At 37.8% G+C, this 12,397-nt stretch overlaps 1 protein-coding gene across 1 annotated transcript in view; it reads right to left on the bottom strand.

The window, feature by feature from the left end:
• The window catches only part of ATP6V1E1 (ATPase H+ transporting V1 subunit E1), a 33,397-nt gene that overhangs the window by 6,692 nt on the left and 14,308 nt on the right, over positions 1-12,397 (bottom strand). Inside the window, exons 2-4 of the mRNA XM_007937022.2 lie at positions 9,377-9,442; positions 6,494-6,603; positions 6,077-6,143 (exon numbers count right to left, since the gene is read on the bottom strand). Of these exons, the coding sequence (XP_007935213.1) occupies positions 6,077-6,143; positions 6,494-6,603; positions 9,377-9,442 (243 nt within the window). The remainder of the gene's footprint in view (positions 1-6,076; positions 6,144-6,493; positions 6,604-9,376; positions 9,443-12,397) is intronic.

Raw genomic sequence — 12,397 nt, 5'->3', positions numbered from 1 at the left:
ATCAATCAGAAAAAAGATCAAAACAAAATGAAGAAAGCCTAAGGTTCATGTGGGATACCATCAAAAGGAATAACCTATGTGTCACTGGAATTCCAGAACAGGAAGAGAAAAATGAAACCACTGAGAAAATTATCCAAGATTTGTTGGAGGAGAACTTCCCTGATATGATGAAAGATGAGAATATATCCATTCATGAAATCCAACGAACTCCAAACAGGATAGATCCCAAGAGAAAAACACCAAGACATATCATCATCAAACTCGCCAAAACCAAAGACAAAGAAAGAATCCTGAGAGCAGCACAGGAAAAATGAAAAGTTACCTACAAGGGGCAACCAGTAAGACTAAGCTTGGATTTCTTGACAGAAACCATGCAGGTGAGAAGACAGTGGGATGATATATATAAAACACTGAAAGAGAAAAATTTCCAACCGAGAATTATGTACCCAGTAAACTTTTCCCTCAAATATGATGGTGAAATTAGAACATTTCCAGATAAGCAGAAATGAAAGGAATTTGTTAAAACCAGACCAACCTTACAAGAGATGCTAAAGGGAGCCCTTTGGACAGAGAAGCAACAACAACAACTGATCATTAATACACATGATAATATAACCCATCTATGGAAACCAACCCAGCTATGGAAGTATCCAATTTATAAGCCTACAAGATTGTAAACAGGGAACCAGAGATACCAACTGACAAATGAGGACAACTACAAATCAAAAAGAGGGAAAAAAATCTGTGTCGTTACAGAACTTCTAGATGGTAGGGAAGTCAAGACAATTACAAGATAGAATGGACTGTTCTAAACTTGGGAAGAAAACTATAAATCACATGGTAACCTCAAAGAAAAATGATAAAACTTCACATCAAAATAAAAAAGTGGACCAACATAAATATTCAGCAAATATTAAATAGCAATGAAAGAAGTGATAACATGATTCATAAACAAAACGGGCTCAGCATAGGAAATTATATGGAACAAAAAAATTGACACAATGAAAAAGCACATGACAAAAATGACAGCAACAAATTCATATTTGCTGATAATTACATATCTGGCAAGGGACTTATCTCTAAGATTGATGGAAAACTCCAACGCCTCAACACCAAAGGAATTAACAATCCAAATGAAAAATGGGCAGAAGACATGAATAGGAGCTAATACATGAAAAAATGCTCACAATCACTGGCCATCAGAGAGATGTAAATCAAAACAACAATGAGATATACCGTCTCGCCCCAGCACTGATGGCAAGGTTCAATGAGACAGAAAATAACAAATGCTGGTGGGGATGTGGAGAGATTGGGACTCTCATACACTGCTTGTGTGACCATGAAGTGACACAACCACTGTGGAAAGCAATATGGCGATTCCTCAGAAAGCTGGAATTGGAGATACCATTTGACCCAGCAATCCCATTACGAGGTATATATCCTAGAGAGGTGAGAGCCAAGATAGGAACAGATACATGCACACTCATGTTCATCACAGCACTATTTACAATAGCAAAAAGATGGAAACAACCTACGTGCCCATCAGCAGAAGAGTGGATGACCAAACTATGGTACATACACAAAATGGAATGCTATGCAGCACTAAAGAATAATGTAGAGTCTGCAAAACACCACATAATATGGATGAACTTGGAGGATATTATGCTGAGTGAAATAAGTCAATCACAGAAGGACAAAGATAGTTCATTGTTGTGGAGGGTCAAGGAAAGGTTTATATATGGAGGGAAACTTTGTTGTTTGTCAGGGGTGGGAGGGGAGGGGAGAGAACACTGAAAAAAAAAAAAAGCATTGAAAAAAAAAGAACAGCTTAGGTATCAAATCAGTTCAGAAACCTACACAACTGACTGACAGAAAGATCTTATGATACAGATTTGAAAAGCAGGCTACTGAGATAGTTATAAAATATGATTCTGTTTTTATTAGGGGGGAAAAAACAGATTATGTATATAAACAAGTCCATAGATCAAAATATCAACAATGTTATCTCTGAGAGGCTGGATTACCAATGATTTCAATTTTCTTTATGCTATAGTACAATTTTTATTATAGATAGATACTTATATAGAGGTAGAGGAGATAGTTAACAGTGGTTAGATTATGTGATTGGTTTGCCATTAAACAGTTTGTCATATATCAGCACCACAGTAAATTAGAAAATACAAACTAGCATAAAGAAATTAAAGTCATTGGTAATCTAGCCTCCTAGAGATAAACACTGTTGATATTTTGATCTATGGACTTGTTTATACACATAATTAGCAAGTGACAGAGCTGGGGCTCAAATCCAGACTGACTCCAAAACTCTATACTGCCTCCGAGTCAAGTTCTGGTTGCTAAGGATGGGGGAGGGATGGGCTAGCAAGCACAATCTGCCAGGAAGGCACAAGGGCAGCTGGTACTCATTTCTACCCTCCCCCAGGTCATATGACTGAAACTTTCCTTCCCAAGTGGGATTTGTCTGAAATCCATTCACACATCTCATTTCAAACAAGTGTTTATTTATTTTAATACCTGCCAACTGAAAGTATATCAAGATTAGAAAAAACAAAACAGGAGTACTCATTTAAGTGCCAATGTAAAAAATTAAATTTAAAAGATATAAGTACCTCAATAGCACCACCTAGTATTTAAATATGATATATAATAACAAATGCTGGCCCTACCTCTTCCTCTGCATACTTACTTTGCAAGGAAATAGATTTCAAAGTCAAATCTGCTATGAGAAAATGGAACTACAAATGCACTCATGATTTCTTATGAAGAGTGTGTGTTCAAAACGATCTTCATATGAATTTTATTTTTAATAACAAGTATGCACTACCACAAAAGTTTTAAAATTTGTAACTGGACAACTTCCAACAGTTTCGTGAAGGTGTTCTGAGGATCCATGTCATTCAAGATTATAATGAAGACTACTAAATTTCTATTTTTTAAAAAATTAAATAAAAAGATTGCTTAAAAAATAGTATATCTCACATACTGTTTTATGTTAATATTATCTTCACTGGATTGAACATCTAAACAAAATCCTTACATTGCACATTATAATGTCTCTAGAATACTCTGGTGGTACAAATGGTTAAGCGTTCACTCAGCTGCTAACTGAAGGGTTAATGGTTGGAACCCACTCATCAAAGACCTGGCTATCTGCTTTTGCAGATCATAGCCAAGAACAGCCTATGGGGCCATTCTACTCTGTGACATGAGATTGCTATGAGTCGAGATTGAGTTGAAAGCGCCTAACAACAACAGGGCACATGAAACTGAGAGAATAACAGAGTGATGGTATAATCCATCTGGCTTTTCATAGAAAGACTAACCACACTAAAAGCGAGTTATTTGCAGAGAATTAAGTACAAAAGGGCTCCTCTCCCTAATTGCAAAAATAAACTAGTCAACCTTTTTAAGAGTAAAATGCAAGAATTCAAAATATTAGGCCATGAAGTTTCTACTTCAGAAAACTTTTAACACTTGGTTAAACATTTTTTTCTTCTTACATTTCATTCTACATTACAATACATACACTGTCCCCAAACCAATGTTGTTCACTGGTCAATGAATCGTGTTTTCATTCATATGTAATTCATTTTAAGCAAATTAAATGGAGCACACCACTTGGTAAGTGGAGAAAAAGCAGGAATTTTGTATTATAACAATTTTAAATAATCGTTAAAGTTTAGTCTTTACTATAATTTTTTTCTTAAAAATCATTCTTTATTACATTCCACATAAAACTGATAAATCGATTAAAATGACCAGTGTAGTTTATAAGATTCTAGTTTATTAATAAATCAAGGAGATAGAAAACGCTCCTCTACTGCTTCCCTATTATGACCCCAAAATAGGAGTCCTTTATTAACACGGCCCTATTTAAAGGAAAAGAAGCTGTGGTGGGGTAGTGGTTGAGACATTTGGTTGCTAACCAGAAGGCTGACGGTTCAGCTCCTCCGTGGAAAAAACATGGGGCAGTTTACAAGATTTACAGCCTTTGAAACCCAATAGGTTCACTATGAGTTGGAACTGACCCTTCTTCGGTACCAAGTTTTTTAATTTATTGAAAGAAAAGGCCCAAGTAATGGAAAATATTACAGTCTGAAGCCTGAAACAAGTTAGCAGGTAAGTTTTGCTAAATTTACCTGTCAAGCAAACCAAATACTTTTAAAGTAACAACACAATGTTCAAACGGGTCAGTCATTTCTCTTCTTCTTCTAAACATAAACATTAGATGATAATCACTTCATTTTTCCCATTGGTGGGATTATCTTAGTGGTTATGCTGGTGTTAGCTCTATTCCACTTCCTTTCAGTTGTTGGCCAGCTTTTATCTTGATAATGCATTTAAGCTGACAGATGTTTCAATTGTAGTTGCTTCAACTGTAATAGTAGATGACAACTACTATTAAAGGAACTCACTAGAGAAATTATAAGGTCATTACCCTTTTCATTACATTGTATGTGACTAGCTTTAAGATTTTTCTGGTCCCCAAAGATTCCATTGCCTCACAATAACCTGGAGACTGAAGACAAAGGGTTATAATTCTGCGTGAGATCAGAAATGGAAAGCGATGACAAGAGCGATGTGAAGAAGAATGTTATTGGGGGAAAACAAAGGTGAGAAAATGGATTTTAGGAGTTTCAAACAAATTGTGCAGAATATCATGCCTTGACAAGACATTTTTGGAATTACAATTTCTATATGAATGCAGTGAAACCATTAAGAGCTGGTAAGAGATCAATCTCTAATTTCAGGTGTCCATCAGAACAACTTAACCCCTAGAAATGTTATCAACAAAATCCTAACAGCCTATTAGGACACAAAATAGATTAATATCTTCAAAGATCCTACTTCCAGACAAGGTCATATTCACAGGATTGGGTTGGGATCTCCTTTAATTCTGTCCATAACAATGCCAAATCTAAAGATCACTGTACGCTTTCTACTGTGATTTCCTGAAGCACTAAACACGACATTAGATTATCAATTTGTCCTTCAAACTTTCTCCTCTTGGTTTCTTATTCTCCTCCAACATAACTGCTTTTTCCTCACTTGTTTCCTTACTAGTCTCTTACTTTCTTGCCTATTAAATCTGATGCTTCTCAGTTTTGTTCACTTGGCTCTCTTCTCTTACATATAAGTCCCAATCACCCCTGAGGCCCACACTCATACTGGTTCACCTGGATTCCCAAGGCAATTCAAACTTAAAGGTTTATCACAATTCCTTAACTGCTCTTCTTATATTTCTAATCTTTGCTCACTTATTCAGTTGCCCAGCCCAGACCGCTAAACCATTCTTGACTCCTTTTCCATTTACTCATCACAACCAGAATTTCTTTCTAAAACCTAAACCACTATATACTTATTTAAAAGGATTTAATGCAGCTTATAGAAATATAGGGAGCTCTGGTAGCATAGTGGATAAGACACTTGCCTGCTAACCAGAGGGCTGGCGGTTCAAACCCACCAGCCACTCCTCGGAAGGAAGGTTGGGCAATCCTACTTCCGTAGTGATACTGCCTCGGAAACCCAAGGAGGGGTCGCTATGAGTCAGGTTTGACTCGACGGCACATAACAACAACAACAACAACAACATAGAAATATAAATAAAAAATTTAACTCTAAAATAAAAAATAACTAATAAAATACAAACAAGTAAATGAAGAAATCTGGGCAAAGAGAAAACAAGGATAAAAAATAGTAAGCACAATCCCAATGAATAACACAGGCATCCCTTTTGGGTTCCTGAATATAATTCAAATACTTCCAGAGTTTCTTGATTAAGTGGTAAGTTTCTGCCCTCTTCCTTGGATAACTGCAATACTTCCCAAACAGTTTTCTTGTTTCTTAACTTCTTCCCCGTTACTAGCCTACACACTCACACCATGAGCCCTACACACAAAAAGACAAAACAAAACTATTTCAATGACTCTCTATTAAAAACAGTGAAGTCCTTTAGTCTTGTGCTCATGATCCCTATATTAAGGCCCCTATCTTACCTTACCTCTCTACCCTAACTAGCCTCATCAGAATTTCACAGCTAACAGGAGGAATTACTTACTGTGATAAGGTCATCTCTCGCTCTGAGGACTTTCAGTCTTGCTTGATTCATCAAATTGGACATCTGTCTACAAAAGTATAGACAAATAGTATCAATACAGCATAAAAAACTAAAATAAATATATAGTTTCATATCCAGTACAGTGAAGATTTGATACATGACAAATACTTTTCTACTTTTTCAACTTCTTTTCAAAGTGCTTACAAACGACAAGCATTTTCTATCTGTTATTACAGTTGAAATTACAATATAATCCTGTGAGGCTTCCATTTTCACAGTTAAGCAACTTACCCAAAGTCAGAGAAACAGTGGTCAAGACCTCAATGCTATCTGTCCAACTCCCAAGCTCCTGCTTTGTCCTCTTACCCACACACCTCTGAAAGTCTTTAGCTTAATACTGTGACAAAGACTACTTACATTTTCTTTTGCTGTTCAATCTGCTTTTCTTTCTTCTCATAGTATTCCATAATCTTCAATCTTTGGGTTTGCACAAGACGACCCTTCTCAATGTTGAACTCTTCTTCTGCCTACCAAGGAATTAATTCCTATGAATTCATTTCATTTCACAGTTTTAAAAACTGTGGTAAATACGTACGTAACATACCATTTTCCATCTCAACATTCTTCACATGTACAATTCAATGACGTTGTGTTCATAATGCTGTGCAACCATCCTCATTACCCACCTCCAAATGTTTCCATCTCCCATAGCAGAAGCTCAGTGTTCCCTAAGCAGTAAGTCTCCCTTTTCCTTTCCCTCTCTCCTGCCCCTGGTAACCACTTACCAACCTCAGTCTGTATACATGGCCCTTCTAGATATTCCACAAAAGTGTAATCATACAATATGATGCCCTTTTATAGCCTATTTTACTCAGCATGATGTCTTCAAGATTCATCTGTTGATGGACATTAGACTGTTTCCATCTTTAGGCTACTGTGAATGATGCTGCAATGAACACTGGTGTATAAGATCTGTTTCTGTTCCTGCTTTCAGTTCTTTTGAGTATTTTTAAGGAGCTGGTAATCAGGGGCATTTGTACATGATCACCTTATTTCACATCTAAAATAGGGAATATACTGTGACTCTTGTCTTCAAAGATTACTTCTAATTTATTAAAAGTAAAGACCAGCAACTGCCATCATAAACAATGAGCCAGAAAACTAAAAATTTGATCAAGCATTATAGCAGCCAGCAACAAAGGTTACAAAGGATACAATCTGACAGAAGATTAATTACGCTCATGAAAAAAAGTATTGTTGTTGTTGTTGTTATGTGCCGTGGAGTCAGACCTGACTCATAGCGACCCCTCCTTGGGTTTCCGAGGCAGTATCACGACGGAAGTAGATTGCCCCATCTTCCTTCCGAGGAGTGGCTGGTGGGTTTGAACCGCCAGCCTTCTGGTGAGCAGTCAAGTGCCTTAGCCACTATGGGTACTCTAAATTTAATCCATTTGCTTACTCGTAAGGGAATAAAAAGAACACAGAATTTAGAGTTTAGAAGATCTGGGTTACTGCCTATGAAATTTGTTGAGTCAAGTAATCTAAGCCTTAGCGTCTTCCCTTGTAAACTGAAATAAAAATAGTGTTCTTTCTTCATACATTGAATAAACAAGATAACTGTGACAGACTTTTTAAAATTATAAATTATAAAAACTTATTAGTTTTATTAGTACAAATTATTGAACAGTTACTCTCCCACAACTTTCAAGCAGTAAGACATTGTAATTTTGAAAAAATTAGCTACAATTGTTGATTTGGGTGTTTAATGTCTGGCACAGGTACTTAAGCTTTCACATCTTAAATGACTAACAGCTTATATCTATAACGAACATTGGAAATGAGTACAGATGACAGTGTAATACAAGGTCAAGAATAAATAAGAATGCATTTATACTAGCTATGATGTTATGTGTCAAGTAGGCCATGATTCCCAATATTGTGTGGTTGTCCTCCATTTTGTAATCTGATATATTTATTCTCCATTTTGTGTCTGATGTAGTTATCCTCCATTTTAGGTGCTATAAATCCTAGCCTCTATATGTTAATGAGGTAGATTAACATGGTGTTTATCTTGAGTCACAGCCTCAAAAGAGAGGGTATGATTCAAGTCACACTATTACTCTGATGTAAGGAAGAGTTTCCCTGGAGCTGTGACCTGCATCTGACCTTGGTTCTTGGGACTTGAGTTAGCAGCCTGTCATCTCATCGCCTGACTCTGGGATCTGCCAGCTTCTGTTGCCCTGTAAGCCAATAGCATGTCATCTGTCCTGCCACCTGGGTTCATCAGTCCCTGCAACCACACAAGTCAGGAAAAGCCTCTAGCCTGATGTGTAACCCACAGATTTTGGGATGTGACAGCTTCCATAACTGCATGAGCCATTTCTTTGAGATCTATCAGTCGATCAATCTCTCTCTCTATGCATTTATGCGCTTTACCGATTTTGCTTTTCCAGAGAACCCAGCATAAGACACCAGCTGAAATAAATTTCTACCGGTCATCCAAAAAGAAATAAAGGAATTAATACTGCAACGAGTCTATGAGCATCAAAGCAATACTAAGTAACAGCCTGTCAACTGTTTTATGCTAGTGAAAGGCAAAACAAACTTTTCTTTCTTGAATGATAAATTAGTCAAATAGTTCAAAGTTTTAGTCCTGGAATACCATGCCCATACAACATTAAGGCTATTATGGTAAGTAACAAACATGATTAAAACAGAAAAAATTAAAAGGACCATGACAATAAAATAAACAACACATAACCATATTTTAATAGCAAGTTTTTTAAAATGCCTGTTATGACAACACCTAGGGAAAATTTGATACATTATTGAGGAATGTAAAATGGTGTAGATAATGTGCAACTGGAAATATCAAAAATTTTAAACTGAATGAACGTCACCTTCAAGACACGCTTTCATTTTATCCCTTACATACTTCCAAGCCATCTTCTTTTTGGAATGAGCACAGATTAATTAAAAAAAATAAAAAATAAAAAAATACTATACCTTTCCCTAACCAACTACCACAATTACTCACAGATGCTAAATTTCTGATGTTTGGATTCCATGAGAAAATTAACCAATCCATTACTTTTCAATCCCTATCATAAAATGGCAGGACACTAATTGTCAATCAGAAACAATTAGAAGGGAAAATTTATTTTTTTAACATTAAAAATACTTACATTCTTATAGTTCCATGTAGTTTGCTATTAAACAAGTTTACTTATAATATTGTTTAACAAAGCAAAACAACATGAAACTACGATAACTTCTCAACACTAGAAAACAGAATCTCACCTTTGCATCTATTTCTTCTGCCTTCTCATTGGCTTCTTGTTCAATGAAAGCCATCATGTGCTTAATCTATAAGGGAAAAGAAGATTATTTTATTTAATTCAACGAGGAAAAAATAAGACATTTGTTTTCTCATTCATTCAATAATCACACACTATTAAATATTATAGGCTAAGCACTGGGTACAAAGATAAATGCCCTCGGGGGATTCGTATCTGGAATTTGCACTACCCGATGAACAAGAGGCAACACATATGGTTGTTGTTAGCTGCTGTTAAGTCAGCCCCTGACTCATGGTGATCCCTATGCACAACAGGACCCGATCACTGTGATCCATAGGGTTTTCAATGACTGATTTTTGGAAGTAGATTGCTAGGCCTTTCTTACTAGTCTATCTTAGTCTAAAAACTCTCCTAAAACCTGTTCAATATCATAGCTACACGCAAGCCTCCACTGACAGATGAATGCTGGCTGCACATGAGGTGCGCTGGTCTCCAGCATGGAAGGTGAGAATTCTACCTCTGAACCACTGATGCCCACTGCAATATACAACTAACACAGACTAATAGGACATCATCCTACTCTCAAGAACTTGGAGTCTATGGGAGAGGCAGAACTGCACACATACCCTCCTCCACATTATATCCCACTTCAGCCAGCACCCTCTTTTTCTTTTCTCTATTGCTAATAAAATGTATCCAAGAGCTATCTATATTTACTCTTTCAACTTTACCTCCTGTTCTCAGCACATTTCAGTCGGACTTCTGCCCCCTTCACTCCATTAAAAGTACTCTCATAAAGTCACAATGATCTCTTGGCTCTTAAATCTTAGCCTACTTGATTTGTTGACCAACTGTTCCTTGTTGAACAATCTGACTCCTTTGCTTCTATGACTTCCCCCTCTGTTCTTTGGTAGCTCCTTCTCTCAGTCTCCTTTGGGGTCATACTCTTCCTTCCTCTGCTTCCTACCTAGGCAGCTCTTGGATATCCTACTACTCCTCCCACCTCAAAAAAAAAAAAAAAAAAAAAACCCTAAATCCACTGCCATTGAGTCAATTCTGACTCATAGTTACCCTATAGGACAAAGTAGAACTGTCCCATGGGATTTCTAAGGCTGTAAATCTTTTAGGAAGTAGAATGCCTTATCTTTCTCCTGTGGAGCAGCTGGTGGATTTGCTAAAAGAACTATCAAATCTGTCCTGGAAGAAGTGCAGCCAGAATGCTCCTTGGAAGCAAGAATGGCCAGACTTCATCTCACACACTTTGGTCATGTTGTCAGAAGGGACCATTCCCTGGAGAAAAATGTCAGGCTTAGTAAAGTGGAGGGTCAATGAAAAAGGGGAAGGTTCTCAACAAGATGGATTGACAGAGTGGTTGCAATGATGGGCTCAGGATTAGCAAGGATTGTGGGGCTGGCACAGGACTGGGCAGTGTTTTGCTCTGTTGTACACAGGGTCGCTATACGTCAGAGACGACTCGATGGCACCTAACAACAACGACACAATTTGTTCACGTTTCTCTACCTTCACAGGTACTACCACAGTCCTTGTCATCATCATCATCTCTGAGCTGAATGATTCCAATGGCATCCAGTTTGTCTTCCTGCCTCCAGTCTTCTCTCTTTAAACTACTCCACTCTGTAACCTGAGTCCTTTTAAAAATGTCTCTTGTCAAATATCACACCCTCCAAGACTTCTGATCACCCTTAAGATAAAGTGCAAAGATTTTAAAAGGTAATGTGATTACTGCCCACTTTTCCAGCATGTAATAATCCTTTGTTGTTGTTGTTGTTATGTACCATCCAGTGGGACCTGATTCATAGTGACCCCTCCTTGGGTTTCTGAGGCAGTATCACTAGGAGGCAGTATTACTAGGGAAGTAGACTGCCCCATCTTCCTTCCCAGGAGTGGCTGGTGGGTTTGAACCGCCAGCCTTCTGGTTAGCAGTCAAGTGCCTTAGGCACTATGCTACCAGAGCTCCCAATAATCCTTTACCACTCTCTAAATTCTTATTTACTGCCACATTAAACTTATTTCAGTTCCTTAAGTTCATCATTCTCTTTCTCTCCTCTAAGACTTGAAATGGGCTGTTCCTTCTACTTGGAATAACTTTTCATCCCCTTCTTCACCCTAGGTAAACTTCTCGACCCCAGCTTACTTAACTGTCACCACCTTTGGGAAATCTTTCCTGAAAGCCTCACCCATGTGTCCTATATTTCCTCTAACATGGCATCTAAACACCCGTTAGTAATTACTTGCTTACTTGTCCCTATTCCCAACTAAACTATGAGGTTAAACCAAGAAAACCACCAAGCTAGTTGCCATCAAATTGATTCTGACTTATGGCAACCCCTTGGGTGTCAGAGTAGAACTGTTCTCCGTAGAATTTTCCTGGCTGTGACCTTTTGGAAGCAGATCACCAGGTCTTTCTTCCAGGGTGCCTCTGGATGAGTTCAAACTACCTTCCTTTTGGTTAGCAGCCCAACACCACCAATTATAAGGCTGTTGTTGTTATGTGCCGTCAAGTCAGACCCGACTCATAGCGACCCCACCCTAGGTTTCTGAGGCAGTACCACTATGGAAGTAGATCTCCCAACCTTCCTTCCAAGGAGTGGCTGGTGGGTTTGAACTGCCAGCCTGCTGGTTAGCAGTCACATGCCCTAGGCACTAGGCTACCAGAAGAAACTTGTTAAAGGGGTTTAAATCCTTGGCTACAGGTGGAGAATCAAGTCCACTGAAGGCTTCTGAATGGGTCTTGGGGTGATCCATCCAACTTAGACTCATAAATGAAATACTGTCTCTGTTAGCAGACATAAAATATATCAGGCAACACAGCTAATCAAACTCTGATTGGCAAACCCACTGGCAGTGGGTCAGTAGTTTCATTTCACAGAGGCTCTATATAAAAGTAATGAATAATAAAAAAAATTGATGGTTCCGGCAAGATGGCGGACTAGGCAGAAGGATTGCACAGACCCTCTTCAACAAAGAAAAGGGAAACCAATTAACACAGACACAGAAGATA

The sequence above is a fragment of the Orycteropus afer genome, unplaced genomic scaffold, assembly GCF_000298275.1.
Source record: "Orycteropus afer afer isolate SDZICR_OR568_19922 unplaced genomic scaffold, OryAfe1.0 scaffold00040, whole genome shotgun sequence".
Taxonomy (NCBI): Eukaryota; Metazoa; Chordata; class Mammalia; order Tubulidentata; family Orycteropodidae; genus Orycteropus; species Orycteropus afer.
Note: the sequence above shows the minus strand (reverse complement) of the source record. Positions and strands in the feature narration are given on the sequence as shown.